This window comes from Pteronotus mesoamericanus, unplaced genomic scaffold (assembly GCF_021234165.1).
Source record: "Pteronotus mesoamericanus isolate MK-2021 breed Mesoamerican mustached bat unplaced genomic scaffold, CSHL_Meso_final contig_27, whole genome shotgun sequence".
Lineage (NCBI taxonomy): Eukaryota > Metazoa > Chordata > Mammalia > Chiroptera > Mormoopidae > Pteronotus > Pteronotus mesoamericanus.
In genome coordinates, this window is record NW_026555115.1 from 1,234,664 (window position 1) to 1,262,514 (window position 27,851).

At 39.5% G+C, this 27,851-nt stretch overlaps 2 protein-coding genes across 2 annotated transcripts in view; both read right to left on the reverse strand.

The window, feature by feature from the left end:
* Nucleotides 1-27,851, reverse strand: part of GPR39 (G protein-coupled receptor 39) — a 205,136-nt gene that overhangs the window by 130,018 nt on the left and 47,267 nt on the right. The gene's annotated exons all lie outside the window — the stretch shown is intronic.
* Nucleotides 2,378-3,277, reverse strand: LOC129071717 (developmental pluripotency-associated protein 4-like). Its single transcript, XM_054574981.1, has one exon. The coding sequence runs from the start codon at nucleotides 3,275-3,277 to the stop codon at nucleotides 2,378-2,380; it is 900 nt and encodes a 299-aa protein (XP_054430956.1).

Sequence of the window (27,851 nt, forward strand, 5' to 3'; positions counted from 1 at the left end):
ACTTTATTACTCAAACCAAGACAGATGATTTATTTTTAGAGAGAAGAGGGAAGAGTGTGAGGGAAACATCAGTTGCCTTTCTCAAGCCCCCAGCTGGGTACCTGCCCCGCAACCCAGGCATGTGAACCAGCGACCCTTCAGCCCGTGGAATGCCAAACCCACACCAGTCAGGGGCAAACCAGACCACTTTTAAAAAGTAGTAAACTTATAGTCAGTGAACTATACACACTTAGGGGCATAGCTCTGTGGACTTTTATTATATGGATATGCCTAAGTAATTGCCATACAAAACAAGTACATTCATTTAATTACGAGACAACAGGTATAATCAGGACTGATTGCTCTTTTGAGTAGCTTCCCATTAGATCTTTTTGACAAGAATATTGTCAGCCATACATTGCATCCCATCAGAAAACACATTAATGCTTGTACCATTCCTGGTGTTAAATTTGGATACTTGGTTAGGATGGACATAATCAGTTTGTCTATATGTCTCATCTTTTTGATTATAGAAATTTATAATTTCAATTCATTGAATTAGTATTAAATTTTTTTCCCCCATATCCCTTTTCCTTCCTTTGTCACTTAGGGCTGGGGATTTTTGAAGATGTGGCAACTTCCACTTTTTGCTTCCTATCAGTGAGTTCAGACTTTGTACTTGCAAACTCATTTGCCTCAGTCAGCAATGTGTTGGCAGGACCTGCCGCTCCAGCTGTTACTTCAGCACCAACTCTTGGGAGCCTTCTGTGGCCCTTGGAAACCAAGAAAAGTTTAGGGAGCTGGCCCAAGTTTTCTCCTGTCACATTCCTGTTGCACCTCACATCTTGCACACATAAACACACCATGTGTGTGTTTGTGGGCACAGACATACTTTTGGGGCTATTAACTGTAATTTCCAGATGGGTAAAATGGCTTTTTTCTTTGCTCCCCCAGTCAAGACCATATCACAGGATCCCTTAGTCATGGAATTCCCTTCCATGAGCTATTTGGAGAGATTGGGAGAGACAGTGAAGGAGGGAGTAGAGTAAGGTAGTTAAAACCTTTATAGCAGTTTTGAGAGTTCGTGAATTTTAGGGAGTTGGGGAATGTGACTTTGAAGATTTTATTTTCTGGGGCAGTTAGGAGGGGTAAATATACAATCTTAATGGTAGAACAGCACTTACTTTATATAGAGAGAATGTTAAGTTTATTTTAGTGTGTTAGGAAGAGAATAAGCAGAATTGGAAAGCAAAGTAAAATTCCCAAATTAATAAAGGAAGAGAGTAAGGAAATAAAATAGAAACTTGAGCAATCCAATGAATAAAAGGAAAAAGTTAAAAAAGAAAACAAAATTAAAATATACATGGAATAGTAGGGATGACTATAAATAATCATACCTATGGCTTAATCCTACTGAGTTAAGAGCACTAACAGTAATTCGCATACAACAAAGTTTCCTAAGCACAGTATATTAATTATTTTACATACACACTTAAAACATATTATGTGTTTATAACTAAGAAATAACCTTGAACTTTTTTAAACAGCAGAAACATACAAAACAGCTACAACTGGAAATAATACTTGAAAAGTGCCCTGTTTTTTTAATCTCAGAAAACACACCATAGAACTCAGGTTAAGAAAACTTTGAAAAATGTTTTGTATATTAAGCCCTGGCTGATGTGGCTCACTGGATTGAGTGCCAGCCTGCGAACTAAAGAAAGGGTCGCTGGTTCCCAATCAGGGCACATAGGCCTGGGTTGCTGGCCAGGTTGGGCATGCAAGAGGCAACCAAACATTGATGTTTCTCTTCCTCTTTCTCCCTCCCTTTCTTTCCAAAAATAAAGGAAATCTTTAAAAAAAATGTTTTGTATATTAATAACATACTTTTTGGGAATGGAGAGAATAACAGTTTTTCCTATGGCTCCAGATAGTCAACAGTTTGAAGTTATTAAACTTAGAAGGCAGCAGCCCCCTAAAGGAGCCAGAATTCTGATGCTAGAATCCCGCATGGGAGCACTCTCGTTTCTCCACTCCCTCTGCAATGTTCACTTGATGTTTCTACCATGAAGGAGGTGCTGAGGTCACTTCTGTTTCAGAAGGATAGTTGTTTGATGGTGTGACTTTTTCATCTTATTCACTGCAGTGAACGATAATTTAATGCTTTTCCATTTTAAAATGAAAATGTCTACATCCCAACAGACGAAGTGGCAGGCATGTTGAGAGTCTGAAGGTAACACCTGCTCCCACCAGCAGTCTGTGGGCCCTGTAGGCAGGAAGCGTGGACGGTGTCCAAGCAGCCTGGAGTTCAGCTGTCAGTGGCACCAGAGTTGAGCGTAGTCACTTTTCTACCATTAGTTATAATCCTAGCTGTATTCTTTTTCTTGGTATCTTAATTTCACTGGAGGCTTTTCATTAATACCTTATTCCTATGAACACATTTGGGGCACAACATATTGTCCTCCAGGTGCGAGGGTGGAAGGCTGCAGGCAGGTAACAAGAAGAGTGCACACACTTTCCCTTGTTTTTCAGGAACCCAGGCTTGCCCAGCATAAAACTGTAGCTTAACCCAACCTTCTGTGTCTGCAGGGAGATTTCGCCCGTGGACCACACACCACCTGACACCAGAGGCCTCTTGTGGTGACCGCACTGTCTCCATATTCTCAGCAGTGGCTGCGATTCTGCTCCAGGAGGCGAACACAACTTCTGACGTGGAAGCTGTCACGACAACACTGTCCATTCCCTCAAGGAGAGCAGTAGCACTTCCGAGAGCAGGCATCCCCTCCTCAGGGGGAGCAGACAGTTCAGGAAGACCCAAACTTTTCAGAGTAATTCCCTCTTTTTCCATCTTCAGTTTTCTTTTTGATTTTGTCAAGACCCTGGCCTCCTTTGATGAGACAGGAATATACTTTTGATGACGGTAAGCATATTCACACAGCCTCTTATATGCTTCCACTTTCAAGCCTTTGGTACCCAGATTTAATTGCTGGCACCAAGCCCTCACCATGTCTCGGTGAAGCAGGTGAACTGGTGGCAATTTAAGGGGCAACGGAGGAATTGGTATCTTCTTACGAATTCTTACTCTTTTATTGTCTTGTGCCATCTCTTTTGGACAGGAAGCTTTGTCATCTTTCTTAGATCTTTTCCGCTTGGTTTCCTTCCCTGAGCTTCTTTCTATATTTGATTCACCAGCAGCCTGATGTTCCTCTTCAGCTTTTACTGGCTGGAATTTGCCAGCCAATTTTTTTCCCCCCGACTTCTTTTTGGAGTTACACTTCTTGCTTTTTGCGTTTTCCATATTTAGAATATAATTCGACGTTGATAAAAAGAAAATCTTCTTACTTCTGTTCTCTTTTTCACCATTATATCCCCCTCCCACCCTGGGTCTGGAATAGTACCTGGAATATAATGGAAGTCCACTAAATATATGTTAAATATTGAATCATAAGCTCTAAATCCAGAGTTTATGATTAGAGATCTCCAAGGAGAAACAGGATTTGGCCTGAAAACTCTATTTCTTTACATTATAAAGGAAATCTCATTCTTAGTGGGTTTTTCCTTGTAATAACCTCTTCCCCAGCTTCCTTTCCATCTCCCTATTGTCCCCAGTGCTAGGGTGAAGCAAGGAAAAGTAGATGTGTATTCATAAGCTGCCTCCTTCCCTTCCAACCTTCTCTCCCCTCTCTCCTGTCTCTCATTCCCTTGGCTCTTCTCTGCTAAAGGGAAGGCTTCTGCACCCTCAGTGAGCTGGGCATTAGCAGAACAGCATGCCCTACTGACTGGGTGGGACAGAAAGCAGAAGACAGTGGAGGTAACAGGCAGCTTAAGCCAGGTGCCTACGGACCACCTGTAGAGAAGTAAACTCACCACAGACTCTCATCAGAGCTAATCTGCCTTCAAGTGCTTGGGTGTGTGCCCAAAGGGAATTTGGGTCTGAGCCTCTTCTACCCCCTGGATCTAGCTTTTCAGCTTCAGGTTACAGTTTAGGTTTACATTTGTATTGAAAACTGACAAAACATACAGCACTCCTAACATGGCAAAATTTCCTGCTTTGTAGTACACATATACAAGAAAAGGAACAAAGATTTGATCTACCCAGTAACAGTCCTCCTTTTTTATGGTTCCCTCTATCCTGTCCATTGGTCTCCCACACCCACACCAAGCTGTTTCCCTCGCCTAGGACACACAAGTCACAGTGATTAGCCACGGAGGAGTCCATGCACTCTCTAAAATGTCCATGAAAAAGTTCTCTGGGAAAATTAAGGCTGTAACCACACAACCAAGGAAGTTCAGAAAAAGGGAGTGATTTATCTACTAACCATTTGTTCTCCCTGTTGGCCCATATGGAAAGCAAATAGGACATAAAAATGAGCTGATTTTTAGGAAGTTATATACCTTTTTTTTCTTCTACCTAGTCTTATTATATTTGTCTTTGGTATTACATTTTCACTGGGATGTATCTAGCTGTGGATTTTTTAAAATATTGACCTTCTTTAGATATAGTGGGTTTCCTGAATCTGTTTAATCAGTTTTGAAAGTCTCAGCAATTATCTCTTTCAATATTGCCTCTTTCCCGATATTCTGATTTCTCTTTCTGAAATTCTCACTCTGTCCTGCATGATTCTTAACTTCTCATTTTTCCATCTCTTCCCCTCTCTGGGCTGCATTATGGACAATTTTTTTGAATTTATTCCAGCTCACTAATCTTCTTTTCACCTTTGTCTAATTGACTGTTAAATCTGAAATACAGTATTTAAATCTTGACTCATAATTTTCACCTCAGAAATTTTTACTTGGTTCTTTGTCAGATCTGCCTGATAACTTAAAAATCTCATGTTCCTTTCTTTTCTAAATCATTTTATTAGTTTAAATTTACTATTTTAGAATCTGTGTCTTATAATGCCAATGCCTGAAATCGCTGTAGATATGCTTCAGCTGTTTGTTGTTTTTCAGGCTCTCCCTCTTAGTGATTTTGTAATTTTTTGCCCAGAACAATATCTGTGAGAGTTCCCCGAGTCTTAGGTTACAGGTGAGTTTCCCCAGAGGTTTGTTTTCTTTTGCCAGATGCCTGAGGCGCAACCAACCTGGGCTTCAATTTATAACTCAATTTTCTACCTGAGATTTTTGAACCACTCATATAGTTTGAGTTTGAGTTACAGATTTGTGTGAGGGCATTCAGATGCATGGCCTCTTGGGGGAGAATATTTCCCTTCCATTCAGCATTAAGGGTCAAGACAGCCAATGTTCTTTGCTATCCCCTGGGGCTTTCTTCCCAGCCCATCCTTACTCTGAGGCAATTGATCTCTGGGGCCTAATTGCATGTAGGTTGGGGTAGTCAGAGTTTCCTGTTAGACTTCCAGGGTTAGACAGACCAACTAGACTTACATTTTGGGGCTTTTCTTTTTTGTCTGCCTGTTATGGCTAGACAAACCAATCATCAAGTTCACCTAATCAGACAAATGCCTGCAAAGGCTCACAGCACTTTCATTTGGTTGTGGTCCCTAATGTTCTTACTTTTGCCAGTTCATAAATGCCTTTTGAAATATTTTTAAATGCTTTAGCCAGTCTTCTTTTTACTTCTTTTAAGCAAAAAAAAAAAAAAAAAAAAAAAAAAAAAAATCATCAGCATTTCCAGTCTGCTAAGCAGCTGGATAAGGGAGACACGGATTTCTCTTTACCATGTAGCCCCAGGGATATGTTAACATCCTGTAATTGGCATGTTCACTGGAAGATGGGCCTCTGGAGCTGGCCACATGACTGTAGCTAGGGCAACACACCGGTGCTCATGAGTGAAGGTGAAACTTCACTAAAAAGTACATTTTTAGCTTTAGAGAGTTGCCTGAGGGACTGAAGATGGGTCATTAACCCAGGCAGAATCCAGGGCCTACATTATGTATTCTGTTGCTTGGGTTTAAGTGTACAGGGAAGAGTGAAGATATTCCTATCAAGGTCAGGAAAAACTTCTACACTCTGATCCACCAACTAACTTGAGGGCACCTGATGTACTATTTGGATTCCCAAGACAGCACATTCTCAGCTACCTCCAATGGAAGAGAATGCAAGGCTAGAATTCTCAGTGGTAGATTTGGGTGCAGTTTGGAGCCTTTGGTGATATCCACTGGGAAAAAGGTTGAAGAGCAATCTGATCCTGGGTAAAACAAGGCCAGTAATGGCTGTGGGTTAGTTATCTTTTTGAGAGACAGGTGGCAGTCTGGGCTCTCAAATAGTGGGTTCTGGGGTAACAGCAAAAGACTGACACACTAGGCGTATAACCATGAGACCAGAACTGCCGGCTGCAACCTCAATGATAATAGATGGACTTCTCCTGTCGCAGCGTGGGAGAGGCACAGCAGCACTCCATCGTTACATGAAAGTGAAACGAACAAAGAGGGCCATGCAGACTCCTGCATTTGTGCCATGCAGCCACCAGTGAGCTGGGCGAGGTAATAGTGAGGGGACACAGGTGTGGGCCAGAGCCCATGGGAGTCCGCAGATGGATAAGAGCTGACCTTGTACCTTGGCTGCTCCATTGCCCCACACACATCCTGCCTTAACTGTCTAATGCTGGTCAACCTGTGTCATAACAACAACAATAACTGACACATCCTGTATGCTGTTTATGTGTCTACAACTGCTCTGACTACATTTGATTCTTTATAACAACTCTATGTGGCTTTATTATTCCTTTATATGTAAAGAAATGGAGTCAAAAAGAGCTTCAGAAACTTATTCGAGGTTATACAGCTCATATGTGACAAAATTCATATTCAAATTGGGGCAAGCTGGTTCCTTTGCTACACTGTATAGCTAGGTACCATGTTGAGATGTTCTTGCAGAACTGAATGTATGTAAGATAACTCTGTAGGTTATGTTAAATAGTCACTAAGCACACTGTAAATCTTTCTTTTTACAGAACATGTATATGAGATTCAATTCTGTTTAAGCAAGAGAAGGAGAAATTGGCATTGTTATAACTATTTTGGCCTCAACTGATAGGAAACTACTACAAATAAGGAATCTAGGGTAATAAAATTGGGAGCTTTGAGAACGTATATTCGCTGGAAGTTTGGTATCAAAATATTGATGTTTCCAAAGATTTTGAGAAGCGTAAATCAATGCGTTGTGTAGTAGTGTACAAAGATGGCCACCAGAGCTCATCCTCAGAGACTCTCCCATCCAGACCTAGAGCCGATTTCCCCTCCCCTTGAATCTGGCCCAGGCTTTTAATTACTTTGATCAAGATCATGTTAGAAGTGATACTGTGCCATAAGAAGGGCTAGCAACTCCCACTCCTGCACTCTTGGAAAGTGTCCATCCTCTAAGAAATCCAACTATACTGACACTAACAGGCTATGAGGATGGCCAACCTGGCCACGAGGAGAAGACATGTAGAGGAGTCCTGAGGCACCAGACATGTGAGTGAAGCCTTCTTGGGCCTCCAGCCTAGCCCAGCTGTGTGCTAACCGCAGCTAAGTAGCATCACAATGGGGCCAAAAAATGGCCAGTCAAGACTTCCCAAGTTGTAGAATAATGAGAAAAAAACAAATTATGGTTGTTTTAAGGCCCTAAATTGTAGGGTTGTGTGTTACACAGTAATGGATGACCAAATTCATAGGTTAATGTGATAATATAGTATAGCTTGTCAAATGTGCTATAAAGATGGTGTACTTGAATAAAAGGAGAAAGGTGGTAGCTCAGCTAAAGGTATAAGAATACAAGTTGAGATGCTCTTGGTTTAGTGCTAAATAACTTAGTAAACCGAGCATTATATCAAAAACACAGAAATGAATGAGTGCCATGCATTAAAGATCCTGTCTCATTCTAGAACAAAACCTGACTACCACTGCAGCTACCTGCCTGCCCCAACAGGTATTGTGTACCTATGCAACCTGAGGCCTGATCTCTAATCTATTTCTCATCCAAGAAAGCCCAGTGACTTCTAAAAAAAAAGGATTTATCTATGACTTTGGATCTTGGTGAGGGAAAGGCATGCCAGAGACACCTTGTTTATGAGGAATCTAGGGGCACCAAACAGAAACACGTTGAATGTTAAGACCTGTGAATACTGGAAAAAAATAAGTGAATAAAATATCCTTGAGTTCATACAGCTAAGAGAGAGAAGAGACATGTCAGGTATTAAGGTAAGGACCTAATCAATTCATTTCCAGCCTGCAAATAGAGGCAAATGAGCAAGAAAGAGGGCTGAGCACTGACCCCCACTTGGGACACTGGTGGAGGTCAACGCAGACTCCTGTTTGGGAAAAATCAATGACACCGAGAGAAGGATCTGAAAGTCATTGTCCAATCTAGAGGGAAGTTCAGCTTCCCTTCACCATGATCTTGTCACTCTGCGTGTCAGTATTGTGGGTTTAAGTAAGGCAGACTCCCTTATTGAAATTACAGATTCTGAAATTACAGCTTTAAGCTGCAGAAGGTCATCATGTAGGCCTGAGAGGGTGAGGTGTGGCTTGGACATTGCTGTATAATATTATTTTCCAAGGCTGAGCAGTGGTGTGAGGGCTGGTGGATGGGAATTGTATCCAAAGATAACCTGACTTTCATTTCACTGTTTCTCTTCAACTTTGCCCCATTTCAGGGTCCCATTTCAATGATTTTCTATACATCATAACTCAGTGGTTCCTCTTTAACACAATATTTAACTTAGTAATGACTGTAAATGGAGGATAATTTTCCATGAGAGATGTTCCATCAAAAAGCAATGAAATAACTCAATGTTATATTACTCCTCATATAAATCCATTCTATTACCTAATTGATGCTCTGCTTCAAAATCTTCATCCTCTTCAGTGCAAGTCTAATAAATGCTTGTTGGTAACTGGCAAAGGCATACCTGAATTCTTCTTTGGATGGCATCTGTTGTGTCTCCTCTACCATTATTGTCTAATACTCTGATTAAAAGGAGATTCTCAAAGGAACAAAGAATCTCAATTTGTCCTCTAACAGGTGAAAAACTGAACTATTCAATGAAGGGAGCCAAGCAATGACCTCAGCACTTTCTCTTCTCTGCATTGTGCCCCTTGGTTAGACTATTAAAGAATTAACTACAAAAAAATTAAGAAGAAAGTAGCTATATGCTAGCAATCTCTAAGGAAATTCAGGTAGCCCTTAATAGGAAATGGTTTTCCCAAGTTTGCTCAGAAAGAACTGTGGACAGCAACCCTCTAACACACAGAGTTTGGACTATGGGCTCCCTTTATCAAGCCCTCCCCTTCTCCATCTTTAATGTCTGATGAAAAATGAGGAAATTCAGAAAACAGGTGAAATTAGAGAACTATGAGAAGAAGTACAGCCAAATGGAAGGGAATTGGTTTGGAGGGGAATACACCTGTGTTCAAAGTCTGGTTCTGTAGCTTACTAGCTGGAGGTACTTATTCAACATCTCTCTCTTCAGCAAAGTAATATTTACTTGCAGGGTTGCTTTAAGAATAAATACTTTATTGAAAATGTTCAGCCTTCAGTAAATGCAACTGCCATTATGATGATAATGGTGACTGACATCAAGGCTGTGATACAGTTTGTTGACAACTGATTAGCTGTAGGATTATAACCTCTATATTGTTTAAGTACCTCCAGTGATTTCTACACTTCCTCCCTTCTTCCTTTCACTCCCTAATCCTTCATACTCTACCCTATCTATGCTTATTTTCCTACTTACCAAATATCAGAATGACTTTGAACAAAGTCAACAGAACGTACAGAAACATACATTATATATTTACTGGAGAGATTAATCGTAGCCAAAGTTATAGGTGCCTTATAACATTTCTGAAGAGCACTTTGTTGATAAGCATCACATGCCTTTAAAAGTGTATGCCATTTGACATAGTCATTCTATTTTTAAGGAGTTTATGCTAAAGAAACATTAATGGATATGTAGAAACATTAATTATATGACTGTTTTCACAGTTTTTCATTATAATTATGGTAGCCATATTCTTTGTTGCCCAAACTGGGACATTTTTGAGATAAAAAGGAAATGCTATGAATCATTAAGCCAGGGACAATAGGTATTTATCAATAGTGCAAAATTAAATCAATCTACATGTCCAGCAGGGAGAATTTGTAAAATAAAAACTATGCAACCTTTAAACAATATACACAAGAAAAAATTAGCCATATGGAAAGACATACATGATATATTAATTTAAAAAGTCAAATTGCAAACTAATATGCACAATATGATTGCACTAAAAATGCAAACACACTCACATGCACACACACGACCTCCACAATACAGGTACAGGTGACACAATGGTAACAGTTGTTATTGCTTGGTCGCAGAAATTTGGGTCATTTTTATTCATCTATATTTTCCAAAATTTCTATAGTAACCATGTGTTCCATTTTCTATTGCATAAAAAGTTCTTTACAATTTCCTGTAGTCAAACACTGTTTTAAAAACTCTTGTCTCAAAATGTAACCTGTTCTCCAAAGCCTGAGGTAAATTTTCTAAGATTTTGAGTCTTCCAGGGCTGAAATATTTATGCAGCATATTAAACAAAGCTCAACCCCAGTTCAGCATTCTCAACCTTTTGTCCACATATACCAGTAATAACAATTCTTTCTGACCTAGGTGATGCAATAAAGCCCATAAAACCATCCCATTACAATCCCAGATCCTGGCCTTTGAAAATATCCCCAATGTTTCTTTCCCCACCCCAGAATGGCAAGCATTAAAAAGGCACTTTGTGATGCTCAAAGAAGTGATTATCTGTGTTGCCCAATCTATGCAGGAGTAAAGTCAGTCTATTTCACGTCTCTCCTTTTCCATCCTCGACAGAATTCTCTTGACTGTGAAAACATAGACTATAGATTAGGAATTACAAATCTGCCACTGCCACCACTCCAGGAATCTGGAGGTGGTAACCTTATAAAGCACTGACAGGAATCCATTTGTAACCCTCTAGTCCTTGTGAAAAGCCTAAAACGAAGAAATAAGCTCACGTCTCTGATGCTGCTTCCAGCTTAGATGAATGAGATGCCATAAAAAACATGCAAGGGCATTGTGTCCATTTGGCAAACTTAGCAATAAAGTTTCTAATGAAAAGAATAAGAAAAAAATTCTATGAGAGAATAAGGGCATTTTTCAGTATAAGAAGCTTTACACCTCCCAATTTTCAAAACTCATGCATAACATTCAACTTCATATTGAGGGGTTTGGAGAAAGAATTTATCTGAGTTCCACATTCCACAATGTGCGACCCACCCATAACTTGAAGAGTGGAATAAACCACTGAGCGAGGCCAACTAAGAAGCTAAAGGTCAAACACCTAGACAAATGAGAGAAAATGTAAAACAAACAAAAAAGAGCTTCTAAGAACTCTTTAAAACACAAAAAAATTAGATCAGCTACCGCACAAGCCATCACAGGCTGCAGTCAGAATTAACACAACACCAGAATCCTTATCTTTCTACGTAAGTCATTCTTTCTGGGAAGGGCTCCATCATTTTCTTATTAGCACAGGTTGGAAACCTCCAAGGCATCTCTGGCTCTTGCTCCTTCAATCCAGCATCCAGAAGGTGCCAAATCTTGCTAATTCTACCCTGATATCTCATCTCCCTGCCTCCTGTTCCTGTCCTGTTACCACTTAAGTTAATGACCCCAAAACTGATTTCCCATTTCTTCTCCATTCCAACCCCAATCTCTCACAACACACTGCTACACTATCCTTTTTTTATTGTGGTGGTAAACAATACATAATATGAAATTTTCCACCTTAACCATTTTTAGGTGCATACTTCAGTTGTGTTAAGTATATTCAAATTGTTGTGAAATAGATCTCCAGAAATTTTTCATCTAGAAAATCTGAAAGTCCATCCCATTAAACAACTTGCTTTTCTTCCTTCCATCCAATCCCTGACAACTGCCATTCTACTTTCTGTTTTTTATGAATTTGACTACTTTAGATACTTCATATAAGTGGAATCATATGGTATTTGTGTGTGTGTGTGCGTATGTGTGGCTTATTTCATTTAGCAGAATGTCCCCAAGTTTCTTATTGTAGCATGTGACAGAATTTCCTTCCCTTTTAAGGCTGAATAGTATTCCATTGTATGTATATAACATATTTTGTTCATCCATTGATGGATATTTGGGTTGCTACCTCTTGGCTATTGTGAATAGTGATGCTGTAAACAAGGCCCTGTTTTCAATTCTTTTGGCTATAGACCCAGAAGTAGAATCGCTGGACTATATGGTAATTTTATTTTTAATTTTGAGGAAGTTCCATAGTGTTTTCAATAGTGGTTGTACTATTTTACTTTCTCACCAGCAGTGCACAAGTGTTTCAATTTCTCCACATCCCCACCAACACTTGTTATTTTCCTTCTTTTTTTTTAAGTAGCCATCCTCTCCTCATGCATGTGAGGTATTATTGCAATTTTGAGTTGCATTTCTCTAATGATTAGTGATGTTGATCATTACATCTATATTTTAATTCCCTCTCTCTGGTCAAACCCCTTCCTTTCTTAGAGATGCCTGATGAATAAAGTACAAACCCATTCAAGGCCTTCCATAACTGTACCACATCCATCTTATTTTATATATTCTCATTCCACAAATCTTCCATATCTGCCCCCATTAAATTTCTCATCATGTTCCAAACAGGTCCCATGCTTTCTTTTCCTCCTGCAAATATTGAGTTGGCCAAAAAGTTTGTTTGTTTCTGTAAGGTGTCTCTAATAGTGCTTAGCTGTCTTTAACTTCTTTCAAAACAATTTTGTTAGATTGTATTGTGACAGTTGTTGTGTCAATGTGCATTAAAAAAAATCAAAATTGTTGAAATTTTGTGTAGCCATTTTAATATTGAAGATGGAAGAAAATAAGCAACATTTTCAGCATATTGTTTTATTATTTCAAGAAAGGTAAAAATGCAACTAAAACACAAAAAAAGATTTGTGCAGTGTATGGAGAAAGTGCTGTGACTGATCAAACAGGTCAAAAGTGGTTTGTGAAGTTTTGTGCTAGAGATTTCTCACTGGATCATGCTCCATGGTCAGTTTGACCACTTGAAGTTGACAGCAATCAAATCAGGACATTGAGAACAATCAATGTTATACCACCCAGGAGATAGCTGATATACTCAAAATATCCAAATCAATAAAGTTATTGGTGAAAATTTAAAATGTTTCTTTTATTTTACAGAAAAAAAACCACACAAACTTTTTGGCCAATCCAATATTTATAGCTCAAATATCATTTCCTCTAACACAGTGCCTGGACTACTACAGCCTTCAATAAATAGTTATTGAAAAAAGGACTCCACATTTTAATGCATAGTCATTAAATCAGTTGGTTAAACCCATCAAAATGTCTAAAATTTCAAATCAATAGTGTTGTTCTCTTTGTGTGTGTGTGTTGGAAGAGGGAGTGATGGGAATGGAGAAGGATAGAGTTTTTGTTTTTCAGTCATCCAGACTCATCCTAATTCTCCTGGCCATATTAATCAACTTCCAACTTAAAAAAAATTTTTTTGAATGCCAAGTACAGCTTACATCTAGTAATTGTACAGCCAGCCGGCTGTCGCATTTAGCCTGCTAGTGCCCACAAGCTGACGTTTAAATAATCCTTCTTTCTTTATAAATATTAACCACATACAGCTGGTCATTTGGGTTCTGAAACAACATTTGATAGGTCACATTTCAAATACAATTCAGGAAAAATATTCAATTACTCCATTTTCATCTTACTCACTAAATGGTAGCTCCCCTCTCAAGTTTAATTAAACTCACTTGAAATTAGAATTCACGAGAATGCATTTCATTTAGATTTCCTGGAAGATGTCAGGCACCAGTTAATTGGCCTTAAAGCATCATAGCCACGAGGTCCTTTCCAGCTGAGCTCTCCATCTTTGCCATGTCGCTGTTCTTGTTAGATAGCATTGATTGGGTAGCTCATCCAGTACTCGGAGCCAGCCACCGGTTTTACAACACTCAGACAAATACATTAGATGTAGATTTAATTTTTTTTTTTTTTTTTTTTTTTTTTTTTGCATCCTACAGAGAGCTTCATCCTGGGTCTAGCAACGGTCTGTGTTCTGTGGCCTGAAAATTCTCACTCGTTTGAATGAGTGGACAACTTTGCCAGATAATTCAACAAACATTTACCAAGAACCTACCCTGTGCCAGGGACTATTCCAAACACTCCAGTTATTCAGCAAGCCTTTATTAAATTCCTTCTATTTGCCAGGCATTTTTCCAGGGATTGGGAATTCCAATTCACATAAGACATGATTCCTCTCCTCAATAAATCTAGGAAATGTTTCAGACGTGTGCTTGGGGCCTGTGGGAAACATAATCTTTGTGTTACACAGTTTTTGGTTTTATAAGAGTCACTATGAAGCTGAGTTCCAATTAATTCAGGTTTTCTAGAACAGTCAGATTTCAAATACTTGCCTTATACCCAATTATGGATGAGACAGTGTCCCAGTTATTAACATGGTTAGTGCAAAGGGGACAGAATAAACTGCCTCCTATTCTTTACAGGTTATGGTCATCATCTTAAATTTGTAAACATACTCAGATTAACTTTCTGTTTGGTAAATCCTGGTATCAAATACCTTTATAAAGAGTGAAAACTCTAATCAGTATTTACTAAGTGGCCATTATGCCATTGATCCTTTGTGAGACAAAGAAGGAAGATGAAAGGAGAAAGGCAATTCACATACATTAATTACCTACAACTGTATTATATTTGGTATTTTCTTTTAATCAGGGGTTTAAAAGGGGCCAGAGAGTAAATATTTTAAGCTTTATAGGCCATATGGTCTCTACTGCAACTAGTCATTTCTGTCATTGTAGCATGGGTGCGGCTATGTTCCAATAAAACTTTATTACAAAAAGAGATGGAGAGCCAGATTTGACCCTTGGCCACGCTTGTCAACTGTTTTATACCATCTCCCATCTCTGTCCTTTGCTCCTCCTAATTGTTCTACCTGAGAAACCCTGCCCTGTGCCCTCATCTGAGTACCTCCTGCCTGAACTACAAAGGCTGGTTCAAGTCCTTCCTCTCCTTCTTCTGATTCAAGGCCAAGACATCTCTAAATAAATAATAACTAGCTTTTCTATAGAACTTATACTTTTGCAAATATTTTTCCTCTTACAACAATCTTTCAAAATAGGCAATGAAGGTATTATCACTCTTGCTTGGTTTATGAAAAACTTAAGTGGTAGGTTGGAGGACCAGGGGAAGAACAGGAGGAGGAGGGACAAACGAGGCAGAGGTTCTTTCCAACATCCCCAGAGTCAGATGTGGGGTGTTGAACCTCACTTCCCTAGAGGCGGTCCAAGAGGCTGGCAGAACCAATGGTGATGGGTAGGACAGTGAGGGCCTCTGTGGAAAGGAACTGGTAGATTCAACCTCTCCCTTCCTTCTCCCCAAAAATGACTGTTTTAAGGCATCATAGCCTGTCCTACACAACTGGAAATTGATTACTTTGCATTTGTTTGTTTTTGTCTGTGATACTGTAGCCATCCCTACCTCATTTCCTTCCCCCCACATTCTCAGGCCCTGGGATTATATTCCTCCATAAAACATTACAGCATAAACTTTGCCTCAGACTTTGTTTTCTAGGGATCTTGAGCTAAAAAATTGTGGGAGCTGGAGACCCTCAGTCTAAGGCTTTGGAGTTGGAATGCTCACTGTTGGGATAGCATTACCCACCAGTCTCTTACAGAAGACATGGTCATACTGGGTCAAAGTAAAAGGAATTTCTTCTTCCAGCATCCATAAAATTCTGTCAGGCTAAATTGTAGAACCATGAGTATAATCTTACTTTTCATAGTTCTCAGTACCCATGTCTCTGAAAAAAATAGGACCTCATTGCTGGTGGTAACTGATTGTATCAATCCTTGGCATACAGTGACATTACAGTCAGCAGAGCTCTCACTTGCCATGCCTAAGATGAGGTGCAGATAAAATACAAGACATTACAAGGTCAAATGTCTGCATCCTTGGATTGATAGGGGATAATGATAATTAAAAAGGTGGTAGTGTAGAATAGTTATTTGGATGGCATTTGAGACCTGGCAAAAGGAATGAAATCCAGCCATCTAATTGCCAGCTTTAGGCAAGTTTCAAAAGTGTTAAGCTTCTATGTCATTTTAAAAGAGACTCTCATCTCCTACAACTGCAGAGCAGACTGTACTGAAAAATCAAGCTCAGGATATGATTTTTTACATGCCACATATTTGCAAAAGAGATTAAATGTGCAGCCTTAACCTGTCTCTTATGTCAAAATTAGAGCCCTAACGGGTAAGAGTGAGACTATGAAACATGGATGTGGTCATTTTTGTGTTAAAGCCTGAGAAGCTTGGGCCCTCTGGGCCAGCAGAGGAAGCCTTTCCCCATTGTCAGAGGAGAATAGTTCTCTCCCTCCTCCCCCATCAACCTGCCTAGAGACCATGGACTGACCTCATCTGAAACACATGCATGGCAAAATGGCATTTACTTTTCTCAAGATCTGACCCCCACTACTCTTCATGGCCTCCTGACCAATAATCAGGGCCAGGACATATCACAGTGTGAGCAGAGATATACAGGCCATATTCTGTGAAGTAACAGGCTATACACCCAAAAAATTACACGCCTTTGCATATGTGTAGAAGTGAATTTTGAGGGTGAGAGACCATGGGGCAGAGGATAAAGGGAGATAAGGGATAGTGATTGACAGGAGGGCATTTATCCCAGACTCAGGATTCAATAAGCTGATCCTGACCAATGCTGAGATGACTCCTAGAAATATGGGCATATTGAAGGCCCACAGTTGGGTGAAGATATTGGAATTTTTCTGAAATAGTTCCAAAGAAGAGCAGAAGACTCAGAGAGGTGAAGCTGTTAAAATAGATTTACTTGTGTAAAACTTGAGACTCCACTATATGATTAAATTATCTGGGAGAGTTCAAAGGATGCTTCCTTCAATAAGGCAATAGGAAGTATACTGTGGTGAAGGGGCACAACATTCATTGAGATGTTATATTGCTCCCCTCTGTAGGCAGGAGTTACCATGAACATGCTGCCATGGAACCAAAACTTTTTATATAAAAAGGTTATTTGGATCCCAGATAAGGCAAAGGCCAGAGAACAGCACTTGATAATGATAGAATAGTTGAACATAACTACCATAAACTGCAGCAAGCCTGGAGTAGCATTTGGAGGGCCTTGAGCAACAACAATCAATGGTGATTAGTAATAGATATAACGGTGGTCCAAGGGGCAAGCTGGGTAGTTTCACTAGGGTGTTGTTTGATTTGTGTAATCAAACACACACACACACACACACACACACACACACACACAATTACATATTTAAGAGCTGAACAGAAGGTTGACATCAATCACAATGGAATCATAGTCCTCTCATCTGTTTCCCGGATTTGTCAGTTCACAGACCCAAAGCTCCATACCCAAAGTAAACATTAGAAAATCCCTACAATCCTTTGCTTTATAGTCTATTATTTCCTAGAATAGGGCTTGCTTATCCCTGCTCACACTGTGGTAAGTACTGGCTCTGATTATTGGTCTGGTGGCCATGTGAGGTAGAGGGAGGTAGGTTGAGGAGAGGCTAGGTCTCCTTGAGGAAGAATTCTGCAACACCAATGAAATATATGCCTCGGATTCTTCCTCCAAAGAGACTTACAATAATTTCCCAGGGTAACATAGATTTTGAGAAAGGGGAAAATTCAGAAATTTCAAGAACTGTTAACTAGAGGGTCTGGGCTGACACTAACACCAAAAGATCTAAAAAAAAAAAATTCTACCATGTTTCTCTGGTCAGAGTAAAGGCTTACTGAAACCATGTGGTAAGCACAGTTTTAGCCTAAGTCACAGTGGCCTAATGAGTCCACTGATTCACACTGTGGTTTTTCCTCAATCCCTGAAGGAGTAATTCAGATAGATACACAGGACCCTCACATTTGCTCCCTTATTTATGGAGTAAGAGACATTATTGTAATATGGGTCAAATACAGTCCCATGAAATGTCCCCCTTTTGCCAAAATAACAAATTGCAAACAATACTGCATTCCTAAAGGAACTGAAATATTAATGCCAGAATCAAAGACTTTAAAAAGGCAGGAATAGTGATCCACATCATATCTTCCAATTCACCTGACTGGCCTCTGCAAAATCCAGGTAGATCATGGTAGATAAACCATAAGCTACTGTAAAGTTAACCAAGCACTAGTCCCAATACCAGTTAATGAGCTTCATGCAATACCTTTACTAAAACAGATCAACACAGACTCCAGTACCTAGTATATTGCTATTGAGTTGACGAATGCTTTCTCCTTGTACTATCCATTAGAGAGAATCAAAAGTAGTTTTAACTACAATACACCTTCACTGTAATAGCTTTAGGGCTCTGTTAATTTTCTTGTAATCTTTGTAATCTAGTCCTTAGGGAATTTGACATTCTGAAGACTATCTTGACATACTGCAGAACAAAACTTTGGTACATCATTTTGATGATATCTTACTAATTACGCTGAGGAACAGGAAGTGGCAAGTACTTTAGAGATATCAATAAGAGGACACACAAGTGTTGGAATGCAGGAGATAAACCCCTCAAATACTTGGGGCCTGCCAAATTAGCCATATTTCTAGAGCATCCAATAGCTTGGGGGGACTCCTGGGCATCTCTCTAAAATAAAGGAGAAATTGTTGTACCTTGTACACTTAGTACTATGAAAGCAACAGAGAACTTGTTGGGATTCTTTGGACTTTAATGTAACATTTAGCACACTTGGAAAAACTCCTCAAATTTATCAAAAGGGTGCCAGAGGAAGAGAAGACCTTTCAGTAGGTTCAAGCTATGTCACAAGCTGCCCTACCTCTTGAGCTGTACTTTACATCAAACTGGATGGTGCTGGAGGGATCCATGGTAGATAAAAATTCTGGGCCAGTTCCAATATCAAATTTTGCAGTTCAATTCTATAGAGTTCTTAAGCAATACTGTGTCCTCTGCCTCAGTGAACTACTCTATTTGACAAATAGCTCCTTCTGTGCTACTGGGTCTTAGATGAAACTAACATCTAAACTTAAAACACCACGTAAGCTGTTCATCATGAGCTAAGCATTTTTATATCCATAGAATCTAAGCCCAAGCTAGGGTAGTAGAATTCCTCTCTATATGGTTAAAATGGCACATTTGATACCAGACTCAAGGATATCTAGCAAGGGCAAGTAAATTGCATGAAAAGGCAAGTTCCATGATCAAATGACTACCATGTCACTTACTGGTGCAGTACCAATATGTTTTTCCCAATCCCTATCTATATCCTCATGGGAGACTCTCTAAGATCTACCGATGCAGGAAAATGGACTCAGCCTGGTTCACAGATGCATTTTAGGAAACGTTGGCAATGGGAGTGAACTGCTGCTGCATTACAACCAACATGAGAGTGGCCTCCAGGAGGCAAAGGTGCAAGCATGCACTCAGCCATCTACTTTGTGTGAAGGAAAAAGTGGCCTGTAGTCCAGACATAAACTTCTAGAATTGGTATATAGCTTGACCAATAGACCAGGAGTTGAGAAATAAACCTGGAAATAAAAATGGAGGTCTGGAAGAACTCATAGAAGTGTCCAAAAAGCTTGAAAATCTTTGTATCTCACATCAATGCCCATGAAAAAGAATGTATTCCAGAGAAAGTTTCTAAGAATGAGGTTAGAGAAGATGATGTTAGTGGGTGTGAGCTAGCTTCTCTCTTCAGTCCCCTAGTACTTGTCCAGAGATGATGGCTATGCATGAACCCAACATCATGAGCAGCTTCCAACCAAGGTTTCTGCCCCCACTGAATGGTCAATTTGTCAGCAACATGGACAGATGTTGAGATCTCAATATGGCATGGATCCTTGGGAAGGCCAGCCTACTGGCCAGTTCATTGCATTGAGCCCCTTTCACATACTCACTGAAATAGATACTGCAGGTATTCTTTTCCCACTCTGCTTATAATGCCTCTCTCAAAAATCCCAAGAAAGCGCTATAAAATGCCTGGTTTACTGACAATTATCCAACACAATATCAGACCAAGTCACCCAAAGGAAATATAATGACTAAGGGATAACTAATCTTAACCGTCCCCAGAGGCAGTCTACTTGATGAAATGGCATATCAGCCTGCTGGAAGCTCAGTTAAGGCACCAAATCATGGAAAAACCTTGCAAGGAGAGATCCAAGACAGTGGTAGAAAAGGTGGAAGTTAAACTCACCTCCTCCCTAGACAAAACTAGAATTACAACTAAAATATAGAGCTATCAACCAGAATAACCAACTAGCTGAGGAGTCTTATAACCAAGGATTTACAGAGGGAGCCCACATCAATCCTGGTAAGAATGGCAGAGATATGAAAAAGGACTGGCGCCACTCCCATAGGTGGCAGCTGAGATTCTGGAAGGATATCTCAGCTGCAAAGGTTCCCCTTGAGAACTGTGGGGTCTCAATCCCAAGCTAAACTCCAAGGCCCAGAGCACCAGGGCCAGGAAGAGGCACCCACATAAAATCTGGCTGTGAAGACTATGCCATCTTTCTTGGGTGGAGAACTCCTCTCCATATGGCATTAGCCTGGGGGAGTGCAATAGCCCCATCCTCTGAACTCCCTGGTTGCTCTACCCTGCCAACCTTGTGCCCTGCTGAGGAGTCAGCTGACTGGGTTATGGTATAGAGGTTGGGCAGACTCATGGCATATCAATGACTGAGTGGCATGGTTTTGGGGTGAAGGCCATTTCTCCCACTTTCACACAAAACTGACTGGCACCTCCTCATCCACTGGCACCTCCTCATCCACAGGATATCCACTAGCCCCATCCTCATGAATACCAGTGGCCCTGTCCTGCTGAGTCAAGCTCTTGGAAGACTCTGGGACAGACTTGGTTGCGTGGCTCTAGGCAGGAGCTATTTTTCCCTCACGTCCCCAAACAATGAGGAGCTCCCCTTTCACATGGCCAAATCATGGTCTGTTTGGGCTTGATAACCTATGCTGACCTCATGCTGATGACTCCCTGAGATCCTGCCCCACCACAAATATGTGTGAGAACCCAGCAGGTGGCAGCTAGACTTGGTATACCCAGGGACATTTGCTGAGTGGCCTCAGACCCAGAACTGGCACCAAGTTGGAACATGTGTCAATCTGATGACACCCGCTCCTACCTGATGACTCACTGAGAAACTACCTCATGCAAATTGAGTACCAGCAGAGGCTCTTTCAGTGACTGAGCCTAATAGGTGGCTGGAAGGCTGAGGCAGGCAGAGGCAGATCTTATGGTGCTTTGGACTTTAGCTGACCTGCCCCTGAGCCCTGTGCTGCTAAAAGCCAGCCATGGTGCACAGCATGGTCCTCCCTGTGCACACCCAGGCTCAGCAGAGGCAGCCACAAATGTGGATAAGTTTGTAACTCCAAACAGGTTGCTCAGGGCCAGACACACTCAGTATTGACATTGTCCTGCACCAGAGTCCCTCCCAAGAGGGTCAGAAACAATACATTCAGTGGCCAGCTTCAGACAACGTTGGAGCAGGATCCAATTATCTTCACAAGTGGCATATCCAAAGGGAGATATCTGCAGGCACCAGACCCTTCTTAGGTGATTTCAGCACCTGCACAGCATATCGTACTTGTACACTGTGCTCATGGTTGATCCTCGTGTCAGCCAGCCCAAGGGTCAACCCCATGTATGAATGGGCCAATAGCAAATAAGACACAATTAAAACAGGAAGGCCCACATAACCCACACAAGAGACATTCCTGGAGCACCCAGCTCAGGTGATCAAGGAGACTGCAATACTGAGTCCCACAGGATACCTATTACATAAGGCCACTCTACCAGAACTGGAACTCATAGAAGATCTACCTAATACACAGAAACAAACACAAGGTAAAAGCCAAAATGGAGAGACAAAGAAACATGGAAATATACTATAAATGAAAGAACAGGAGAAATCTCCATGAAAAGAGCTAAGCGAAATGGAGGCAAGCAAATTATCAGTATAAAGTTAAAAAACTGTTATAAGGATGTTCAGGGAACTTAGTGAGAACTATGACAGCATGAAAAAGGATGTAGAAATCATAAAAAAGCGTCAATCAGAAATAAAGAACACAATATTTGAAATGAAAAATACAATAGAATGAACAAACAGCTGGCTGAATGAATAAGCAGAGGACCAAATCAATGATTTGGAAGACAAGGTAGCAAAAAACACCCAATCAGACAGGCAAAAAAACCCAATTTTTTTTTAAATGAGGATGCACTTAAGAGACATTTGGGACAACATGAAGCATAATAATATCTGCATTATAAGGGTACTAGCAGGAGAAGAGAGAGAGCAAGGGATTGAGAACCTATCTTAAGAAGAATAATGACTGAAAACTTCCTAACCTGGTGAAGATAAAAGACACACAAGTCCAGGAAGCACAGATAATCCCAAACAAAATGAACCCAAAGAGACCCACAAGACACATCATAATTAAAACGGCAAAGGTTAAAGACAAAGAAAGAATCTTAAAAGCAGCAAGAGAAAAACAGTTAACCAACTACAAGGGAATTCCCGTAAGACTGTGAGCGGATTTCTCAACAGAAACATTTCAGGACAGAAAATATCAGCGTGAATATTCAAAGTGATGAAAAGCAAGGACCTAACAGGGGTGTCCAACTTGCAGTCCGCAGGCCACATGAAGTCCTGCCATGGCTATGGATGTGGCCCAACACAAAATCATAAATTTACTTAAAACATGAGATTTTTTTTGTGATTACATGTCACAATGTATTTAATGTGTGGCCCAGGACACCGAAAGGCTGAACACCCCTGAACCAAGACTACTTTAACAAACAAAACTATCATTTAAAATTGGAGGAGAAATAAAGAGCTTCCCACACAAGAAAAAGCTAAAGGAGTTCGTTACCACCAAACCAGTATTACAAGAAATGTTAAGGGGTTTTCTTTAAGAAGAAGCCAGAGGAGGAGGAGAAGAAGAAGAAGGAAAAGAAAAAAGAGGAACATAAAGCATAAAATAATAATACATATGTATCTATCAATAATCACTTTAAATATAAATGGCTTAAATGCTCCATTCAAAAGACATAGGGTAGCTGAATGGATAAGAAAGGAAGGCCCATATATATGTTATCTACAAAAGATCACCTCAGAATGAAAGATACACACAGACTAAAAGTAAAGGAATAGAAAAATATATTTTTTGCAAATGGAAAGGAAAAAAGATGGGGTAGTAATGGTTATATATGACAAAATAGAATTTACAACAAAGGCTATAGTAATAGACAAAGAAGGACACTACATATAATAAAGGGAGCAATCCAACAAGAGGGTATAACCCTTGTAAACATTTATACACCCAACATAAGAGCACTTAAATAGGTAAAGCAAATCTCGATCAGCATAAAGGCAGAGATCAACAGTAATACAGTCATAGTAGGAGATTTTTAACACCCCATTAGCATCAATGGATAGATCTTCCAGACAGAATATCAACAAGGAGATGACAGCCTTAAATGACATACAAAATCAGGTGGACTTAGTTGATATTTTCAGAGAATTTTACCCAATACCAGCAGAATATACATTCTTTTCGAGTGTTCATGGAATATTTTCTAGGATAGACCACATGATAGGACACAAATCCCAATAAATTTAAGAACACTGAAATCATATCAAACATCTCCTCTGATCATAGTGATATGAAACTAGAAATCAATCACAAGAAAAAAAAACCCTGAAAAACACAGAAAGATATGGAGACGAAATAACATGTTATTAAATAATGAATAGTTTAATTATAAGATCAAGGAAGAAATCAATAGATACCTTGAGACAAATAAAAATGAGCCCTGCTGGTGTGGCTCAGTGGATTGAGTGCTGGCCTGCAAACCAACGGGTTGATGGTTTAATTCCCAATCAGAGCACATGCCTGGGTTGTGGGCCAGGTCCCCAATTAGAGGCATGTGAGAGGCAACCACACAGTGATGTTTCTCTTCCTCTTTTTCTCCCTCCCTTCCCCCCTCTAAAAATAAATAAATGAAATCTTTTTAAAAAATGAGAACACAACCCAAATTCTATGGGAAACATCAAAAACAGCCCTAAGGGCAAAATATACAGTCTAACTTTACACATAAAAGGACTAGATAAAAACAAACCCTAAAGTGAGTAGAAGAGAGGAAGTAAGAAAAATCAGAAAACAAATAAATGGAAGACTCTAAAAAACAAAACAAAATATCAGTGAAACCAAGGGCTGGTTCTTCAGAAAGGTAAACAAGATTGAAAAACCTTTATCCAGACTTATCAAGGAAAAAAAAAGAGAGAACCCAAATAAATAAAATCCAAAATGAAAGAGGGGAAATAACAACTGACACCAAAGAAATACAAAGGATTATAAGAAAATATTACAAACAACTATAAGCCAACACATTGGACAACCTGAAAGAAATGGATAAATTCCTAGAAACACACTTCCAAAACTGAATCAATAAGAACTGGAGAATCAGAATAGACAGATTACAGCTAGTGAAATTGAAAGAGTAATCAACAAAACTCCCAACAAACAAAAGTCCTGAACCTGACAGCTTCCTAGTTAAAGTTTACCAAACATTCCAATAAGAATTAACACCTGTCCTTCTCAAACTATTCCATGAAATTCAAGAGGACAGAAGACTCCCAAGCTCATTTCATAAGGATAGTAGTATCCTAATTCCAAAACCAGATGAAGACACTACACAGAAAGAAACTTATAGGCTAATATACCTGATGAACATAGATGCTAAAATCCTCAACAAAATATTCGTGAACCAGATTCAGCAATACATTAAAAAGATCATATACCAGGATTAAATGGGATTTACTCTGGACATGCAAGCTTGTTACACAAATCAATATCCACGAATCAATAAATGTGATATGCCAAAGAAACAAAATGAAGAATAAAAACCACATAATCATATCAATAGATGCAAAATAAGCACCTGAAAAATCCAGCACCCATTTATGATAAAAACTCTCAGCTAAGTGGGAGCAGACAGAACATACCTCAACGTAATAGAGACCATATATGACAAACACACAGCCAACATCATATTCAATGGGCAAAAACCACAAGCATTTCCCATAAGATTGGAAACAAGACAGGAATGTCTGCTTTCATCACTCTTATTCAACATAGTACTAGATATCTTAGCCATAGCAATCAGACATGAAGAAGAAATAAAAGGCAGCCAAAGGAAGAAGTAAAACTGTCATTATTTACAGATGACATGCTATTGTATATAGAGAACCCTAAAGATTTCATCAAAATAACTACTAGAACTGATAAAAGAATTCAGAAAAGTATAGGATAGAAAATAGATATTCAGAAATCAGTTGCATTTTTATGCACCAATAATGAACTACCAGAAAGGGAAACTAAGAAAATAATCCCATTTACTATTGCACCAAAGAGAAATAAAATACCTAGGAATAATTTAACTAAAGATATGAGACCTATCATTGAAAAAATTATAAGACACTGACGAAAGAAATTGAAGAAGGTAGAAATAAGTGGAAGTATATACCACATCCATGGATAGAAAAATTGACATCATTAAAATGTCCATAGAACACAATTCTTATCAAGATACCAATAGCATATTTCACAGAACTAGAATAAATATTCTAAAAATTTATATAGAATCACAAAAGACTCTGGATAGCCACAGGAATCTCAAAAAAGAAGAACAAAGTTAGAGGAATCATGCTACCTAATATGAAACTATACTACAAGGCCATCATAATCACAACAGCATGATACTAGCATAAAAACAGACATCTAAGTCCATAGAACAGAACAAAAGCCCAGAAATAAACCCAGGCCCTTATGGTCAATTAATATTTGACAAAGGAGGAAAGAATAAACAGTGGGATAAAAATAGTCTATTCAATAAATGGTATAGAGAAAATTGGGCAGGTAAGTGCAAAAAAACAAAACTAGACCATCTTCTTACCCCATACACTAGAATAAATTCAAAAAGGAATAAAGGCTTAAATGTTAGACTCAAAACCATAAAGACCCTAGAAGAAAACATAGGCCGTATAATCTCAGACATTCTCATAGCTATATTTTTTTCTGATCTATTACCTTGGGCAAGGGAAACAAAAGAAAAAATAAAGAAATGGGACTACATCAAACTACAAAGTTTATGCACAGCAAAGGAAACTATCAACAGAACGAAAAGATAACCCACCGAAAGGTAGAACATAGTCACCAATGATACATCTGATAAGAAGTTAATATCCAAAATTTATAAAGAACTTATAAAACTCAACACCCAAAAAAATCCAATTAAGAAATGGACAAAGGACCTGAATAGACATATGAAAAGATGCTTGATGTCACTAATCACCAGAGAAATGCAAATTAAAACTGCAGTGAGATATCACCTCATACCTGTCAGAATAGTTATCACCAATAAATCAACAAACAATAAGTGTTGGCAAGGGTATGAAAAAAGGGAACCTTCATGCACTATTGGTGGGACTGCAGTTTGGTGCAGCCACTGTGGAAAGCAGTATGGAGTTACCTCCAAAAATTAAAAATGGAACTTCTTCATGACCCAGTGAATCCACTTCTTGGAATTATCCAAAGAAACCCCAAACACTAATTTTAAAGTATATATGCACTTCTATTTTCATTGTAGTGTTATTCACAATAACCAAGATTTGGAAGTAGCCCAAGTCCCCATCAGTAGATGAGTGGATGAAAAAGCTGTGGTACTTTGACACAATGGTATGCTACTTGACCATAAAAAAGAAGGAAATCTTACCTGTTGCTACAGCTTCGGGGGACTTGAAAAGTATTATGCTAAGCAAAATAAGCTAGTAAGAGAATTACAAATACCATATGATTTCATTTACACGTGGAATCTAATGAACAAAATGAACTAATAATAAAAAATAGAAACAGACGCATAGATACAGAGAACAGACTTCCATCTGTCAGAGGAGAGAGGGCTTGGGGGAGCTAGGTGAAAAAGTTAAAGGGATTAAGCACAGAAAAAAAGAAGGAAAAGAAAGAAAACCTTGCAGGGTTTGATGCTACCTTCAAGGGTGGTATAGGTATTGATCCAAAGGCTGATATATGACACCATGTTCCCAATAGGTAGAAAAAACTGATCCAGTAACCAAGTGCTTAAAGTAGGAGAGGACCCATCACCAACACTCCCCTGGCCCATTGTGGATCTGTGCCTCCTCCTATTGCCACATGCTAGCCTCTACTAAGTTCCAAGGGAGGTCACAGCAACCTGAGGGCATAATTAGTGTTCCACTGAATTTGAAGCTATAACTGACACCAGCTCATTTTAGGCTCCTCATACCAGTAAACCAGCTTGCAAAAAAGCAAAAAGAAAAGAAAGGGAAAGGAAAAGAAAGAGAAAGGGAAGGAAAGGAAAGGAAAGGAAAGGAAAGGAAAGGAAAGGAAAGGGAAGGGAAGGGAAGGGAAGGGAAGGGAAGGGAAGGAAGGGAAGGGAAGGGAAGGGAAGGGAAGGGAAGGGAAGGGAAGGGAAGGGAAGGGAAGGAAAGGAAAGGAAAGGAAAGGAAAGGAAAGGGAAGGGAAGGGAAGGGAAGGAAAGGGGAAGGAATCCTTGTAGCTTAAGTTTTACCAATGAATAATAGGAGATAGGAAGATGCCAAGAAAAATATTCTTCTCCCTTCCTCTTCCATTTTGGTGGACTAACATAAGGTATAGTTGTTCTGTGTGGCCTGTCCAGAGGCCTCATGTGACCAAGAGAGCACCTATATTTTCTTGTGATCTTGCAGTCTACTTGGTAACAGACCCTCTTATTTACATTTTGCCTCCTTCCCTTCCTTACTTCCTTTCTCTCCC